General features: G+C 29.6%; 2 protein-coding genes and 1 pseudogene across 2 annotated transcripts; 2 read left to right on the forward strand and 1 right to left on the reverse strand.

Moving 5' to 3' along the window:
* Positions 1–380: 380 nt before the first annotated feature.
* Positions 381–2,938, reverse strand: LOC108782502 (cytoplasmic dynein 1 intermediate chain-like; annotated as a pseudogene).
* Positions 2,939–3,643: 705 nt separating this feature from the next.
* Positions 3,644–9,416, forward strand: cin (Molybdenum cofactor synthesis protein cinnamon). Its single transcript, XM_018550788.1, has 11 exons — positions 3,644–3,747; positions 4,007–4,319; positions 4,394–4,561; positions 5,527–5,584; positions 5,654–5,935; positions 7,233–7,299; positions 7,365–7,479; positions 8,190–8,465; positions 8,678–8,817; positions 8,892–9,079; positions 9,158–9,416. Exons 1-11 carry the CDS (start codon positions 3,717–3,719, stop codon positions 9,395–9,397), a joined length of 1,878 nt encoding a protein of 625 aa, XP_018406290.1. The 5' UTR covers positions 3,644–3,716; the 3' UTR covers positions 9,398–9,416.
* A 1,618-nt stretch (positions 9,417–11,034) lies between these two features.
* LOC108782503 (protein maelstrom 2) lies at positions 11,035–16,262 on the forward strand. The gene is made up of 7 exons (XM_018550784.1): positions 11,035–11,465; positions 12,753–12,957; positions 13,958–14,338; positions 15,296–15,465; positions 15,538–15,786; positions 15,937–16,131; positions 16,197–16,262. Exons 1-7 carry the CDS (start codon positions 11,328–11,330, stop codon positions 16,260–16,262), a joined length of 1,404 nt encoding a protein of 467 aa, XP_018406286.1. The 5' UTR covers positions 11,035–11,327.
* The last annotated feature ends 2,663 nt before the right edge of the window (positions 16,263–18,925 follow it).

The following is an 18,925-nucleotide window of genomic DNA, read 5'->3' on the forward strand; positions in this document are numbered from 1 at the left end:
ATAAAATTGCTTGACATTGGCAATGAATATTTTACATAGCTCCAATTTATGATTTAGATTCTTATCGATATTATCAGTCTAACTGATTTAATAACTAGTGTTTAAGACATTTTTTATAATTCTTTTCTGCGTTTATTTATTTAAAAAATTGTGTGTTAACACCGCTAAAGAAAACTCTGTGAGTTGAGAAACGCAATCGGTCCTTTTTATCAAGCAACATAATAAATTAATTTCCAACATCTTTATTATATTAATTGCCTTTATTCTTATTTTATTGTTGTTACAAGCTAGATTAGTTTTACTTGTTTCTTATACGATTGCAAGTGTAATCAATTGCAAGATAAAATTATTAGAGCAAGTTAAATTACAAGAATTTTTATGAAATAGATGTCATAGATGTTAACGAAGACGACCCAGAACTAAGGTTAAGCTTATCCAGTTTTTCATCAGCTTTATTGTTTTTCAGATCCTATTGCGTATACAGGAAATTGTTCCATTCATCAATTCTTGGATGAGCTAGATGCTGTAATGAACAAAAAATTAAGTACAATATAGTATCAATTATTTAGTACGCAATTGTGCCAAATAAACAGTTAAGAAAAATTTTTAAGTATCATCATACGTACCTCGGCGACGTCATAGACCCATATTTTACCAGTATCATTTCCGATAAGTAACATGCCCACTTGGCGTCCATGATACTTTATTCAAAGCAGGACATCCGTCAACGCTGGCGGTAGGTACCTCCGTATCTTGATTCAGATTTCACAAATCTAATCTACCCAAATCGTCAACAGCCCTGGATGTTTTGTAGATCAAGCAACGTCATAAACATAGTCGTCATTATGTTCAAAAGATTAAAGCGGTTTGTTCTCTTTCAGGCTCCCAAGTTTGATAGTCCAGTCGAGGGAAGATGTCAGGAATAGATGGGAGAAGTCTATATCGCCTTGCACTGCATGTGCGTTAATACTAGTGACAGGTCTCGGATGACCTCATATATTTCTGTCAATCCAGCGCGGCTACCATGTCAACAGGCTATTCAACAAAATGTTAAAATGTTAGTAATTTTTACAAATTATTTTTCAACATTTTCACATACATGGACAACTGCACTTACCTAAGTAAACAGTAATTCCGTCCTCACTTCCCATGACGAAATTATTAACAGTGCGAGAAGGCCAAACACATAGCGGCGATTGCTTTAGATTACTTCGTGTGCAATTCCAATGCCTCTTGCGGTTGTGACAGCATGTCCATGAGCATAATTTGCCGTCTGTCGAAATGCTAATCAAATTGTGTACGATTTGTATTCCAACAACGTTCAAGCAGTATACTGGATGCTGCAAAATAAATGATTTCTTCGTTCTCGCATTCTAAACTTAGAAGCTAAAATCTTAATTAACTAATTACGCTATGTTAAAAAATGATAAGTCACTTACAGTATGTGCTGTAGCAGACAAGGGGTACGTTGTATGGGAGTCTTTTTTTGTACTCGGTTGTCCAATAACACGAATAACACGATTTGACCAAAGTAAGCCATGCCTGCTATATCCAGGATCAAGTTTGGATGGAATCTTGCAAAAGTAGTTGATATAACGGGTGACTGACAGTGAAGGATAAACTCTGGAGTTATTTTTTTAAATTTCGTGTTCCAGATGAAAAGATATACACCGTTAAGAACGTCGTCATTATTGTTGTACGAAGCCGATAAAAGCTCGGGGAACTGCGGTGACCAATTCATGGAGGTTACACAACAATTACAAGACCATCGCTCACAAATGAACAAGCGATTCAGCCATAGTCGTTGATGACTCTTCTCATTCCTGCAAATTCAAAATAATCATGTATATATAACAAAACGTATTTACTCAAGCAATTATACCCTAGAAACAAAAAAAATCTTTTAATATAATTAAATATGAAAATTTGGTCAAAGCGGATCTTAGTGCTTAAATAATTCTGTATGAATTTATATACATATGTGATTCTGTAAATTTCGCACCAAAATTTTTTTCCGTTTCAAACGCCATCATGAGTATAATCAGAGTAGTTTTAGCATTTCTATTAAATTGACAAGCAATTTAATAAAAGTGTTATTATACTATTTTGGTTTATTTTTATGCTAATAAACATCTTCATAAGGATATTAGAGTAATTAGATATTAATAAGGATTTTAAAATCTGCGAACAATTTATTACAAAATCTTTCAATTTGTTGTTTTCTACTTACATTCCATCTTCGTCGTCCATAGTGTCAATATAATCGGTGTAGGTATCAACCGATTCACTCAATTTCTACAATTCTCTTTTTACAATTTTGCTAGTATGATCGTTGAAAGTCTTCCGATAGGATAATTATTTGCTTCTCTTCTTCGCTAAGTTCCCATACTACAGAATTAATAAAACAAAATTTTTTATTAATAAACAGAAATGAAATGTAAAAGATCGATAATTTACGCACTTTCTTTTTTAGGATTCTCTTTCTCTTGCTCTACCTGTGTAAGTAGACTGTGAACCTCCTTAACTTGCAGTAATCCGTGAGAAAATATTCCTGCTGGAAGTTTACTCTGGAAACCGTCCATGTGCGGCAAGCTATTTTCTTCATCTTCGGCTTGGCCATCATCAAATGTCAAAACTGTGGTGAATAAGCTGGTTCCGCTACAAGTTAAATATAACTACCTAGTTATATACTACTGATCTACATATTTATTCAAAACTCGCTAATATTCTAATAAACCTATTAAATCTTTTAAAAGTACTGTATTTATATTTAAAAAGAAACTAATTATTTTTCGGCAAAAACATTAAAACACTTAAAGAATTAATAAAGATTTAATAATTAATATAATTAATAACTTTAAAGGATATATATTTATAGAGCAATAATTAATTTTTTTATTTTAAATTTATATTTATAAAAAAAATCAACACTATGCATTCTGTTGAAATCCTAACATTTTTGTATTTGTTTTTATATTTCAAATGTCGAGAGAGAGAGAGAGAGAGAGAGAAAGAGAGAGCGAGAGAGAGAGAGATGATAGGGAAGATTCGAACCAAAAAAATCATAGATATAGGGAAGATTCGAACCAAAAATCGTGGACATTGGCTACATAGTTCAATGTCCACGTTTTGTGGACATAGAGGCGCTTCAAAATAAAGTTGTAGCTAAATCCCGGGCATGGCCGCTCTCAGGCTTCTCTCTGATATTATTCAGTATATTTCCGGATGAAAACTTTTGACTAGCACTGTACTGGGACTACTAATGCTTGTTTCCACCAATGCAGATTAACTTTAATCTCGGTTTAACTTACTGTTCATCTTTTTCTAATTTTTAGAATTAGAAAAAGATGAAGAGCAAATTGAACCGAGATTAAAAGTTAATCTGCATTGGTGGAAATGGGCATAAGAGATACAGATGTTTTGTAGCTGAACTTCTCGACTCTCGTATTGTTGATCCTTTCTCTTTTTCTCTCTAACGTCTAATCATATTATCTATTTCATTTTAAGTGCAGAAAGTAATATAGTGCAGCTGTAAGGAACAGAATAAAATATTATAATGTCTCACTGTGTCAAATCATATCATGATTAGTAGTTTTCCATCTGTTAATGTATGGTTAAATGGAGTATACATATTTTGTGTAATCTAATAACTGATTTAACAAGAAATTATTTAGTTACAAAAAAATTAAGTCAAGAAACTATTAAAGAAAACTAAAATGACATCAATAAGATTTGCAATTTTAACTGGTAATATAACATATATTTGACTACGTGAAATATATCAAATATTTGTAGATTATATATTGATAAAAATTTAAAAGATTACAAAATATTTTAGTCATGCACACGTTTTAAAGTTATATATGATTATATATATTGTGTTTTCATATCTTTAACTGATAATCTTGTATAATATTATAGATTTTCATATAAAGAGAGAAGTATTTTTAATACATCTACATATATTTTGCATTTCTTGAATTCTAATCTTTTTACAATGTTTTAGTGAGTGATACTTGTGCTATTGGTGAGAAAATAGATGAAAGTGGACCTGGATTAAAAGCACTTGTCAGCAGTGCAGGAGATGTTTCTTGCACTGCTATTGTGCAAGATGATGAAACATTAATAATGGAACATTTAATTAAATGGAGTGATGAAAATAAAGCTGATGTTATTCTTACCACTGGTGGTACTGGATTTTCTGGGAGAGATGTTACACCTGAGGCAACTAAAAAAGTTATCCATAAAGAAGCTCCTGGACTGTCTTTAGCAATGCTTATGTCGAGTCTAAAAATAACTCCAATGGCGATACTTTCTCGGTAAAGTCACACACATTTCTTTCTTCTGTTATATCATAATATTTTTAAAGTTACAATTTTTAATATGTTTTCAGAGCTGTATGCGGAATACGACATAAGACACTGATTATTAATTTACCAGGTTCACGCAAGGCTGCAATAGAGTGCTTGACTGCAATCCTACCTGCAATTCCGCATGCCGTAGATTTAATTTTGGATAATAAAGCAAATGTTAAAGATACACATAACATTGTGCAATCCCAGTAAGCAATTTACTAGCAATTTGGCACCAAATTGGTATCAAACTCGTTCAAAGCTTGGTAGCAAATCCGGTGCCATCTGTATCAGCAATAAGCTTGTGTTTTGCAGGCAAAGTTTGCGTTACAAAACTAGGCAGCAAATTGGCACCAAATTGATAGCAAGCTTTGCGTAGCGCTGTTTGGCGATAAATTGGCATTAAATTGATAGCAAGTTTTGAGTAGCACTGTTTGACGACAAATTGACAGCAAATTGGCAACAAACTTTGCGTAGCGACAAATTCATAGCAAAAATCAAGCGAAATGTGATATTTTGCAATCATTTAAATAGTCTTTGATCTACACCTTAAGAGATCATTAATTATTGTGTGTATATATACTGGTGTAAAAATTAATTAATGCAGTTTTATTTTTGTTGCTAAAATATTATTGATTTGATTAGTTTCGCATTTCTAAATCCACATAAGGAAGTTATAAAATAGTCAAAAATTTTCAGAGATTTAGAAAACATCCCAAAAGAGCTTGAGAATCTTCAGATTTGCTTATTCGATTTGCATACATCAATCCTTATACAGACTCCTGAACGTTTTTTTCTTACAAGCAAGTCCATCTCGTGGCGTGGCCGTGTATGAAAGTGACTTGATTTTTGCTGTAAATTTGTCGTCGAATAACGCTACGCAAAGTTTGCTACCAATTTGTCGTCAAATAATGCTATGCAAAGTTACTACCAATTTGGTGCCAATTTGTCGTCAGACAGCACTATGCAAAGTTTGTCGCCAATTTGTTGCTAATTTATATGAATACATTTGCTCGCATTTTGCTACCAATTTACTGCCAAATTATGACATCAAATTTCGTTATATATTTGTTAGCGAATTGTCAACATTATTTGATATAGCAAATCTTGTTGCCAATTTTTATTCTTTCTGCTAACAAAGTTTACAACAAGATTCTACAAGATCTGTTTTCAGCAAATTTGGCTTATGTCTGGGACATAATATTACAACTTGCTCGCCTCGTACAAATCCAGTGAGAGTTTTTTAATCGAAAATAATAATTTTACACAAAATTGTATAATACAATTAGATTATATTCTAGATAATTTTCGAAAATGTGGCAACACGCCTTAGAGAATCTCCCTTTCCTATGATATCTGTGGCGGACGCACTGAGCATAATAAGCTTCGAGAGTACAAAGAATGTGAACGTGGAAATCGTGAATGTTAAAGATGCTTACGGTAGGATATTATCAGAAGAGGGCATTCGTTCTAATTGTGATTTGCCACCATTTAGAGCTTCCATAAAGGACGGATATGCGGTATTAGCAAATGATGGGAAAGGTAGAAGGACGGTATTGTGTGGTGTAAAAGCAGGAACTGCAGTAAGTCACAATAAGAAGAAAGAACTTTATTACCTTCAAGCATACAAAGCCTAAGAAGGGGGCTTGGTTTACAATTTATCAACTTATCCTCACATCCATCCATACCCTACTCTCGTGCATACATTACAATTTTCTCTCTTACCTATTTTCTACTTAATTTATCCATTTCGCCTAACAAATTGCACAAAATTACCTCTCTAATCATACTTATATATCTAACTCGTTACCTCTCTTTACAAATTCTATCCTATTCTATTCCTTATTCAATTTTATTCTATTCCTCGTAGCTACCCTTTCGCTTTTAAAATCCGTACATGAAGTCTATATTCATACCTGTTTCTAATCCTAATCATTCCGGCTCACTCTATCAATCAACTTATCTATGTATACCTTTTACTCACGCTTACTTTATAAATTTACTTCGCTTAACTACTTGCACAGAATTTCCTTACTAACCATCCTGTATATTCCAATCTCATTTACTTTGTCTTACATATCTATCCTTTTCAATTCTTGTTCCCTTCCTCGCAGCATTTCTACCTCTTTTAAATCTGTAACTCAAATCTATATTCAGAATAATTAACTCACTCCTAATCCTACTCCTCGCTCAATCAATCGACTAATCTAAACATACCTTTTACTCATTCTATTCCTCGCAACTTTTCTATTCTCTTTAAAATCCGTAACAAAAACTATATTCATACCTATATCTAAAACTAAATCTGCATTTCATATAATTCTGCCTTAAGCATTTTCTTATCCAGAAAGTCCTCGTGTATCCTTGTCTTCATCACGTCTTCATCTCCATTCTTTGTTCTTTATCCTCTTTGTACGAACCTTTTTACAATGTCCCATAACTTGCCTCTTATTTACTTGTACCTCTCCATCATCTTCTATTTTCCTGCCTCATGCCTTTTCTTCTCCATAAATTCTTCATGTTTCCTTACCTCCGTCTCGTCTTCCTCGCCTTTTCTTATTCTTAATTCTCAATTATCCGAACCTTTTTAAGAATGTCCCATAACTAGCCTCTTATTACTTATACCTCTCCACCGCCTTACATTACGAAACGGCCTGTGAACTTTCGTAACTTCTATTACCGTTTTCCTTTTTTTCTTTCGCTGAAAACCTTATTACAACGTTATTTTCCTGCGTTGCCGCCTCCTTATCTGAATCTCGTTTTCTGGCCCAATCCTTATAAATACACCTCCTTTTCCTCTAACTATTCTCTTCTCAGTAAGTCACAATAATAGACGCTCAATACGATGCAAAAGAAAATAATTAAAGAAAACTTTTTCAGTCTGCTTTGATGTCTCTTAAACCTGATACTTGTGTACGGGTGAATACAGGAGCGCCCATTCCTGATGGTAAATAGTTTATAACTGCAATATTTACTTATGATAAAAGATTTATATTTTCTGTCTAATTACAGAAGCAACAGCGGTTGTACAAGTTGAGGATACAAAGCTAGTGTTAAAGAGTTTTGATGGGGCAGAGGAAGAAGAAATTGAAATAATGGTTGAACCAAAAGAAGGACAAGATATTAGGTATGAGATTTGAAGATTTATTATCTATACAATCCTTGTAAAAGGTTTAAAATTGGAAATGCATTAATATTTATACTTACTAGATAAAAATAAGTACCACAACTATATACGTATATCAATATATATATATATATATATATATATGCGTATATATATATACGCATATTTACGTAGTTCATTTGTGCTTTACTTTATTATTTTTTGTTATAATACTTCTTTAAAAATGATAATAATTTTAACTTCAAGCACTTTAAATAATTAAGATTGTTTATGTAAAGTTTTATTGTGAGATTTACAGATTTAATATTCCGTAAATATAAAAAGAGTTTAATAAATTAAATTTTATTTATTTATAAAAGTAGTGTCTTACGACTAATTTGTGAATTATAATAAAATTGAAATTTTTATCATTTTTTTAAGAAAAAGTATACAACAATTACAAACAAAAATCAATTCAGTAAGTAAACTATAAAATGAGTTTTTAAATAAATAATAATGTTGTTTAAATAATTATTTCACATATATATAGTTTTAGTATTTAGTTTTATATGAAAAGTATAAATATTAATATATTTCTAATTACAAATTTTTGCAGAAATTATATCAGCTGTAATACGCCTTAAGGTTTTACATTTTATAAGTTTTGTCAAAATAGCTTTTATTTTATTCTTGATAAACATTTATTTGATTATTTATTTATATTATTGAAGATCTGTTGGTTGCGATATAAAAAAAGGAAGCTCAGTATTAAATCCGTTAACGAGAATTGGACCAGTGGAAATAGGAGTACTAGCGGCGTGTGGCTATAAATACGTTGCAGTTACTTTACTTCCACATATAGGTATATTATCTACTGGAGATGAGTTACAGGAACCTGGAGAACCTCTAAAACCAGGGCAGGTCTATGATAGTAACAGGATTAGTTTAATCTCATTATTAAAAGAAAATGGTTACAATTCTTTGGATTTCGGAATTGTGACTGATAAGTATGTCAATATTTTTTTATTTTTAGTACACATAATGATCCGTATTTATATCTCACTTTTATATAAAGGCGCACATTTATTTTTACATTCATTATAGATAAAAATAAGACGTAAATGCGGATCATTGTATTTTTTCATACCTTTTTAATTTATTAATATAGTCAATTATAAATAATTAACATAATCTCATTATTAATATAACCGTTTTGTAGCAAGATGGACATGATAACTAAAATCGGCACAGCTTTAGAAAAAGTAGATGTACTTGTGACGACAGGTTCTGTATCAATGGGTGATAGAGATCTATTGAAGCCTATTTTAGAGAACTATTTTAAGGCTGCTATACATTTCGGTACCTTCCTTTTTTAATCATCTCTACGTTAATACATGTTTCTCATATGAAATTAAAATATACTTTTTTTTTAGGTCGCGTAAATATGAAACCGGGAAAGCCAACGACATTTGCAACTTGTACATTCTTAGGTAAAAAAAAATATATCCTATGCCTGCCGGGAAATCCAGTGTCTGCTCTTGTTACTGCACATTTATTCCTCTTACCTCTTGTGAACAAGCTGCACTTCAATAATTCAGAGCCAATCATAATGCAAGCTAAAGTTTGTAAAATTGTTTTGATAGTTAGCAAAATAGTGCAAATATGCATCACACATAAAAACGTTGTTCTAATATTATAGTTAACGTCGTCGTACAATTTGGACCCGCGTCCCGAATACGCAAGAGCAATTTTAAAATGGAATAATAAAGAAACGCTTCCACTCGCTTACAGTACGGGAAATCAAATTAGTAGCAAATTACTTAACTGTAACGATGCTAATGCGCTTCTGATGCTACCAGGAAGAACTGCGGAGAAGCAGGTATTGAATGAGGGTGACGTTGTAACAGCGAGACTTATTAGTCTTAAATCTCTACATTAAAAAAAATTTGAATTAATTAGAAATATGCATTTAATGTACAAATTTGTGTAATGTTAACAGAACGTTATTTTTGAGATACTCTTTATAGCGTTTTCTTTTCTTCATAATAAACTTTTCATGAATATCATGTCTATTTGTATTATTAATTTTTATTATGCTACCAAGCTATTAAATTTTTATGAAAACTTTTATATATTTAGTGCACGATTTTAAATATTCAAATTTTCATTTCTGAGTAACAATATGTAAAATAAATAGATTCTTTTTAATGTGTAGAATATAGTATTTATTTACACTTCAGCTTTACAAAAATAGCCAAGAAGGGGACTTGGTTTACAATATTTCTTAGTAATGTGTAGAATATATAAATAAATTGTTCTTATGTCGAAGCTAAAATTCGCCAAGAATCATAGGTTACAATCTCTCGTGTCGATTATTTTTCTAATAGCTATGGAAGTATACCTTCTACAGAAGATGAACTTTTCGCCAAAGTATGCATGAGTTTAACTCTTGTCAACTTAACTCTTATTCGTATAGCGCGCGCATTTTGGACACGCACGTAGTATATGGGTCGCGATCAGATTGGCTGTACCATCTCCATCACTGTTCACACATGATTTGACATGATTACAGTCGCCGAGGAGAGTCTCTGCTATTAGCGCTAAGTGTGTCATTGGGCGAGTTCGAACAAATAAACATAATTGGTTATTACTTATAGATCCAACCAATCACATTCGATCGCTCGGCAAGCATATCTATCCGCTTTGCCATCTTAACCTTTTATAGTGACCGATTGTCTACACACTTCTTTTCTATTTACTATTCGGAGCCATAAATTAAAGAAGTATTTCTTTTATTACACTAGGCTTGTTCTTTTTGTCTGCACTGTCTAAACTGCTACACAGTGTAATAAGTGAAATGAAACAAACATATATCTGTTTCACTTCAACTTGTTACACTCTGTGCATCAGTAAAAAGAACAAGCCTACTAATTGTGAGTGCTACTAAAGCGGGGAGCACAGACTTTTGCATAACGCATAAACCATATACATAAAGAATTTGATTGGTCCATTGACTCATGCATAAGAAAATGGGCCAATCAAATTCCTTATGCACATGCTTTATGCGTTATGCAAAAGTGTGTGTTGGGGCTCTAAGCCGATATCGAATACTAATGTATAATCCATTTTTTTAGGCATAGTTGTGTAACTATCTCATTCTACGTAAGCTGCATGATGCCTGGTTTATGCTTCAGGTCTTAATTCCAAGATCCTAAAATTCAACCAATAAAGCTGCCAGTTTTAACCGAAATTTGAACTCTATTGGCTGAATTTTAGGATTTTAAAAGTGAGATAGATATACAAATTCTAGTGCAGTATAGTGTACAGAAATAAAAAACAGATCTGTAATTTGATTGAAAATAAGCCAAGTATATGTCTATTTTTCTCAGTATTATTCTTGCCTATATATTCTAACACTGTATCACCTATATTTTAGTATAACGATAAAGAACAGACCCATTAGTGATCAAATTGGTTGTCAAAGAATATTGGTTCTGTGAAGCGAGTGAGGATTGTGGGGGTGGAGGAATTGGATTTCAAATAAATATCATATTACAGCATATTACAGTTCGCCACTGGTCCACACTGATCATTCGTCCGTTGATATTGGTAGTCCATTGTGCTAAATGAATAACGCAATAGTTGGAATCTAACCTATTTTTCGTTGGATTTGTTCGATTTGCTATTTATTAATTTCGAGCAATTTCGAAAGATTAAAGGTGATTAAAGGCACACATATATATATACACATATATATATATATATATATACACACACACTATCCGGTGGAGCAACACACCAAAATCGTCCAGATTTGCTTACATTCAGAGCGCTCTCGACAATAAGAGGCTTTATTCTCGCGAGGACAAATGCCGAAGAACAAAGGCAGAAATGCTTTTTTTTTCTTCATGATCCATTGGAGGAAACGTGAGGAAGCGCAAGGCCGTACATTTCCTGATGGGTTGAAAGACGTTCAACGGGATTCGAAGTGTACTTTGGAATGGCAGGTAAAAATTTCGAACAGGAACGTCCTACAATTCCGGTAGGCTCAGTTTTTAGTATCATATACGTTTACACCGTCCGCTTAGTCCACTACCAACGATAGATATCTTTGTTTAACCTACAGGATAAACAAGAACATCTATTATTTAGGCCTAAATGCACGGTATAAATGTAGCCATTATTAAATTGGCTTTTAGCATGAAGTAAATTGTAATATATTATAGAATTAAGATTTAAACTTAATTGAGAGCTCAAAGCATTTGGCGGGAAACTGAATAAGAAGGAAACTGACTTAATATAGTTTCAGCTATCACAAATAGTATATTTATGATGAATAGATACTATTCATTTTTTTGAAATATTATATAAATATTTTATACATATTTTGTATAAACCTTTTTCAAAATATTAAAATGTAGACTGAATATTTTATGTAATATTTATAATAAATGTAAATCAATATTTCATTATATTTATAATAAATGTTTATGATTTATACAATTTAATATCACAAAAATATTTACAAATATTTTGTAAATATTTTATAAAATTGTGTTCTGTCAGAAAGATTTACTCTCTTCTATATGCAAGTATTGTATAATTATCTAATATATAAATTGGAAAAAGAAATAGACTAGAACAAAAGATGCTAATTAAGTATTTATTTTATTATTATTACTCTAATAAAAAATTATTATTAAGTGGAATTAAAATATAGAAAATATGTGAAAAGAAAAAATTTCGTTTGTCTTAAGCATTATATATATTCGGTTTATATAAGTATTATATTCGGTATTATATATACATATTAACATTATATTATTAAGAATAAATTACTATTTTTTGTTTTCTAACAAATATGATATTGTATAATTCTGAGATCTTATATTTCTGTTAAAATAAAAGATAATTTTAATAATATTAATGGAGGTACACATACAAAATATATGTTATTTTTTTTAGTAATAAATCCTTATTAACGATTGCAATATTATTGATAAGTAATATTGCAATTGTCAATATTTCTAAAAAGAAAAAAGACATTTTTTAGAGTCATGGAATTTATTACTAAAAATAGTAAAAATAGTTAAGTATTTAGAATTTATCTGCTATAAAAGATTTTGATGAAAAATTTATTTTATATACTTTTATTTAAAAATAAATTTCTTAATATTTCAGATTATTATGTTATGACAAAATTAAATGTATAAAAAATATGTTTACAATTATACATTATTGATTTACATTTTTCTTTAATTTTGTAATAAATTATATGTTCTTGTGATTAATAGACTTTAACGAAACAAGAAAAAGGTCATTTTGAAGCTATGGCCAAAAATGATAAAATTGTGTCACAAGTATCAGTCAAAGACAAGAAAACAACACTTGGAGAATCACTAAATATGCTTAAACAGAAAGAAAAGGAAGCAGAGATGTTTATAAAAAATATGCAGGAAAACATAAAAGTAATAATCGACTCAGCTGTAAATCTTAATTGTACGTATTAATGTTATATAATTTATTGTAGAATTATATGATACAATTTATTATAGAAATTAATTTGAAAATAATTTGCTGTATATTTGACATTTTTTACATTAACTTCGAAGATAACTTTTGTTTTAGAGATGTAGAAATAAAAAAATATAACCAGTACATTAAATGATATCGTAATCTATATACAGTTTAGATATTTAGCAAGTTCACATATCTTTATATGAATTAGAAATTTTAAAATTTCTCTCAGATACAAATAATAATGAGATTTAATTAATAAAAATATATAATATATATATATATAAAATAGTAGTATATAACATATATATATAAAGATATATATATATATATAACAGTTCCAAAAAATCCGTGTATCATTTATGTGATAGACAGTACATACTATACTGAGTAAAAAAACCTTAGTGAACATAAACTCAACTATTTCGGAGATATAAATATTTTTTATGTTAGTATCATGAATGATTTACTGACTCAATTTACAGAAGGTGTAATTTTTGGGTGTAAAGACGTTGCACAACAGAGATATTTCTGTTAGCATGACCATTAAAAAAATGCATATCTGCCATTTCTTGATTAGAGAAATCGCTAGAATTTTAAACATGATCTGTGTAATCATAAGCAACTACCGGTTGATAACACTTGACTGATTGCCGATGAAATCTTCTGTTACCACACACAAGTATGTATGGAAATTGAATGAGATCATACAGAATACAGTTTATAAACATTGCATATGACACATAGAAGCCAAGGTCATTTATGATGCTAACGTACAAAAATATTTATATCTCAGGAAAGGTCGAGTTTTCGACTTATTTTCATTAAAATTTTTTGCTCATTGTCAGTATGGTGTGTACTATTTCCCATATAAATGCTGAATGGTTTTTTGTAAGGAAATCTCTGTGCGTGCCTGTGTGTGTGTTTGTATGTAGCAAGTATATTAAATATATCATTAATAATATTCTTTATTATATTACAGTTTTGGCAGAACTGAAATTTTGTTTTGTACATGTTAATTGGTTTTTCTGTAAGATTGTTAACAATATTCCTGAATATTTTCCTGCCGAATATACATTTGGAGTTTTTTCACTCAAAAACGGTATAGAAGATGTACATCATACTATTGTCAGTGCTAAGATTCCATTAGGATATAGACGGGAAGCACTAGAAATAAGTCAGAACAGTCATAAAATACCTGTAGAATATGAGGGCGGTCAGATTGACTTTGCTGTTATGTATGACAGACTAGCGGATTTCCTAGAATCTAGGAAACTTGTGGATCAGTATCCTTATCTTTATACAAGACAAGCTTTCACACGAGAAGTACAATCCTTGATAACAAAACTGTGTGATGCAGCACGTAAGTGTACCTTTATAATAGAATATTTTTAATATTTTGATAATTTTATATTTAATAAGAAAGTATGATTTATTATATATAAATTACATTTTTCTTTTTTTATCTGTCAGGAATAAAATTTTTGTTTTATCCCATTTCCAGATTTTGAAAAAAAATAAATGTCACAAATTATGAGTTATTCATTCAGGTTATTCAAGTCAAAAGTTTTATCGAAAGTTTAAATTAAAATTTTTAAGGAACTCTGTATGTGATGAATCGAATATTTATACTGGAATTTAAGTGTTTAGTTTAAACATAATGAGTAAAATATCATTGGATAGGACGGATCTCTGAAAAGAAACATGTTTAATTAAAAATGTTTTTACTATCTTATTATTAACAAAAAATAATAACATTACTTATCAGTAGTGGTATTTTTTTACGAATATTAGTATTCGGTTTATTACAGAGGTTTAAAATTTTTATTTAAATATCCGATAACTTTTAATGTCTGGACAAATAGATAACTCATAATCCGTGGCATTTTCCTATTTTTATCATAAACTATAAGTTAATGGTAAACTGATATAAAACAAGTTTAAGCGAAAATTGTTTTTAAAAGGCATGTCACTGTTAGATAGCTCAGATAAGCTTTAGTAGTAAAATGTTTCCTAAACTTCTAAACATTATCCATTTTAGAGAATAAAGGTACAGGTTAATACATTTTGTATAATAACTTATCTTCAGAACATGCTTAATATATCGATATCAGCGCGCATTTAGCATTACGTATTTAGCAATTTATGTTATATTATAGAATTTAAATAATAATTCCATGCATTTTTATCAATAAAAGCATGTTCCGATATATACATATATATACATATATACACACCTTTTTACAATGAATAGAAGCTTACTTTTCAGATGTGCTTTATATCAATATATGTTATTTAAGTAAATAAATTTCTATTTCAGAAGAAGATAAAGAACAATTTAAAATTTATGAATTGGAATCATTGTTCACACATTTGGCAAATGAATTATTCAAGAAAAGAGAAGATCGAGATATGGATACAATTCCTGTTTATGCTCATAAAATATTTGAAAATTACACGTACCGATTTGATAAAGGATCTGAATGTCATGTGAGAATAGTTTTATTACTTTATGATACTATAAAGTGTATTTTATTTATAATATAATTTTGTAATACTTAGTTTCATAAATACGTTGATGGAGGATCTGAATACTGTAGTAAATCTGTGCTGCAACAATGGGCATGGACACTATGCGATGAGTTTTGTGCACCACTTGATATCAAGATACAACCAGGAGTACATCAGCCTGACAGATCTGAGCTTGATCAATTCGATAACCAACACTTGATGTCGATGATGAGTAATTTGCAAGTCAAAGATGTTCACCAATCTAAATCTGATATTGATGGAGTTTTATCTATGACAGGCGTAAGTGTGCATAATACCCTAAAAATATACTACTGTAGAGATTTATGCATGAACAAGCACATTATACATACCTGTTTAAGTTTTATAAAATTTATATAATTATATATATATGTACACATATAGTAAACGATTTTTATTATTTTATAATAGGTAAGTGAGCAACATAGATTAAAAGTATCCGGTAGAACATATGAACAAGAAATGCGTCGTCGACAAGAATCAAAACCAATACAAGTTATTGATTGTAGCAAATTTCAAGATTCTGCATCTAATGATGCATCTTGTTCTAATAACTTTATTGACAAATGGGCATCTAAGAAGCCCATTGGAGAAAAAGCTGAATATGTATGTTTTCTTATATAATTTTTACATTAATTGAAAAATATTTTATCTATTTCATATTTTTTTAGTTGAATGAAAAACCAATGCGACCTCCAAATATTGATCGTAAGTTTAGAAAACTCTTTATTTATTAATGATGAATGAATATTTTACATCATTTGTCTATTTTTATTGATAAAATAATTCTATTACATGAAATACTATAAAAATTTCACATTATATTATATATATATATATATAAACCTCTGTCGAAGATTTTCTTCCAACGGATGTAGAGAACTTTCCTCCTATTGGTAAGTTAACATATAATGTAACTATACAGTTTTATATAATAATTTTTATACAGGATATTCATTTGAAAACTTTCCAGCTGATTATCTCAAAAAATATAAAAGATACAAAAAAACGTTAAAACACGTATTCCATGATTTCGAGGGGGAAAGAGAATGGCACTCTCAATTTTTTATTTGGGTGGCGTTTTCAACGTCATTCGAAGGTCAAATTAATTGTTTTAAATAGAAATGTATATTTTTTATTACAGGATCTTATTCTACCTAAAAAACCATGTAACTTCTGTAGGAAACATTTTTTTGTTCGATCACTATTTTGGAGATAATTAAGAAAATAGTAAGGCATAGTCCAAAAATTTCCTCATTTATTATAACAAATGTTTAAAATGTTCTCCGTTGTTTGCTAAACAATAATAAAGGCGATTCTGGAATTCTGAACGAACATTTTGGAAAGTATTTGCTGGAATAGCTCTACATTCCTGTAAAATTCTTTGACGTAAATCATTGATATTTTCCGGTGGAGTTTTATAAACAACGGATTTTAAGTGTCCCCATAAGAAAAAATTAAGTGGAGTTAGATCAGGAGATCTTGGTGGCCATTCGATGGCTCCTCTTCTACCAATCCATCTCTATGGAAGTCAATTGTTTAGCCACTGTCGAATTGGTAACACATAATGTGGGGGAGCACCATCTTTTTGGAAGCACAAAAGTTCCTTATTTAACAACAATTCGCCATTTTCATCTTTTTGATTTTCAAGACCTTCAGTTATAAGTGCATCAATAACGTTGTCTAATAAATTTAAATAAAGATTGCCATTCAGTTCGACTCAAAAACTCCACCGGAAAATATCAACGATTTACGTCAAAAAATTGTACAGGAATGTAGAGCTATTCCAGCAAATACTTTCCAAATGTTCATTCAGAGATCCAGAATCGCCTTTATTATTGTTTAGCAAACAACGGAGAACATTTTGAACATTTGTTATAATAAATGATGAAATTTTTGGAAGTAACTATGCCTTGCTATTTTCTTAATTATCTCCAAAATAGTGATCGAACAAAAAAATGTTTTTTACAGAAGTTACTTGTTTTTTTACGTAGAATAAGATCCTGTAATAAAAAATATACATTTCCATTTAAAAAAATTAATTTGACCTTCAAATAACGTTGAAAACGCCACCCAAATAAAAAATTGAGAGTGCCATTCTTTTTCCCCCTCGAAATCATGGAATACGTGTTTTAATGTTTTTTAGTATCTTTTATATTTTTCGAGATAATCAGCTGGAAAGTTTTCAAATGAACCTGTATAATGTAAGTATATAGTTTTATACATTATAATTGAATGTATAATTTTTTCATTGCAATAATTACATGCGAATGATTAAATTAACACCTGTGTAGGAGGAAGAGGCGTGTCGAACAGATCTCGTACTTACCAAACAAGAAAAATGCCTTTAGGCAAAGGTAATATTTTATATAAACTTGGAGAAAAAAGTACCCTTTTCTCTCCAAGTTTATATTTGATTTATACAGGAGTTTTTGTTATTTAAAATTATTATACGTTGTAATATTTTATTACCATAAATTTATTACATGTTACAGTAAATTATCTTATCTATATAAGTATTTTTTGTGTGAATTTTAATTTTTTTATAGGGAAAGGACACACATAAGCATATTTTTGGACAATTAAGAAGTCATAATGCGGCATCTAGGGTATATAGAGTAAGCCATAAGCAGTAAGAAATTGACCAATCATAATCGATCATTTTCCTTATATTTGACTATGCTTGGTCAATTTCTTACAGGTTGTTCTGCATATTATAGAGAACACTTAACAGATTTGATACGACATTTGATGAGCATACATAAATATGTCATTATATAGATACATATAATAGTCATTTATTTTACGATGAATATTATATCAAAGTGATTTTACTTTTATTCGACAGAAGAATTTACATAATTTTTCTATTTATGTCAAACGTTTGTTTAAAACTAATGAGAAAAATTTTCAGCATATATTCTGTTTAATGAGTTTATATTCATATAAAAAGCAAGAAAACGATTGTGAAACATCATGTTTTATAATAATACATTTGCAATAAATTTTTTTATTTCATTTTTCTAATTATTTTTTCTAAACCATGATATTTATTTAATAATTAATAACTTTATTTTATTAATAAAATGCAATATTTATTGAGAAGAAGTACAATCTAAGACATTTAAAACAAAAAATAATCTAAGGAACAATGTAGCCACAACGCTGGATGTCAGTAGTGAACGTTATATATTTAAAAAACTTTTATGTCAAAATAGTATAAAATAATAAAATATCTAAAATATATATTATAATCTAAGTTACATCTAACACAGAGTGAAAAAAATTAAATTACTTTTACAAAAACAAATTTTAATATTTTCTTGACTTATTTTTAAAAATATATTTTTAGTAAAATTTAGAATATTAAATATTATGAGATTATTATTATATAGATATA

The sequence above is a fragment of the Cyphomyrmex costatus genome, unplaced genomic scaffold (genome assembly GCF_001594065.2).
Source record: "Cyphomyrmex costatus isolate MS0001 unplaced genomic scaffold, Ccosl1.0 scaffold13, whole genome shotgun sequence".
Lineage (NCBI taxonomy): Eukaryota > Metazoa > Arthropoda > Insecta > Hymenoptera > Formicidae > Cyphomyrmex > Cyphomyrmex costatus.

What these genes read in the sequence shown, in the direction of transcription:
- LOC108782503 (XM_018550784.1), top strand. Translation starts at nt 11,328, where the DNA reads ATGCCGAAGAACAAAGGCAGAAATGCTTTTTTTTTCTTCATGATCCAT. An exon ending in CTCAGCTGTAAATCTTAATT is followed by an intron (nt 12,958 to 13,957) that starts GTACGTATTAAT and finishes ATTATATTACAG; the next exon opens with TTTTGGCAGAACTGAAATTT. An exon ending in GAGTTTTATCTATGACAGGC is followed by an intron (nt 15,787 to 15,936) that starts GTAAGTGTGCAT and finishes ATTTTATAATAG; the next exon opens with GTAAGTGAGCAACATAGATT.
- cin (XM_018550788.1), top strand. Translation starts at nt 3,717, where the DNA reads ATGACATCAATAAGATTTGCAATTTTAACTG. An exon ending in CATAACATTGTGCAATCCCA is followed by an intron (nt 4,562 to 5,526) that starts GTAAGCAATTTA and finishes ATCTGTTTTCAG; the next exon opens with CAAATTTGGCTTATGTCTGG. An exon ending in CAATCATAATGCAAGCTAAA is followed by an intron (nt 9,080 to 9,157) that starts GTTTGTAAAATT and finishes CTAATATTATAG; the next exon opens with TTAACGTCGTCGTACAATTT.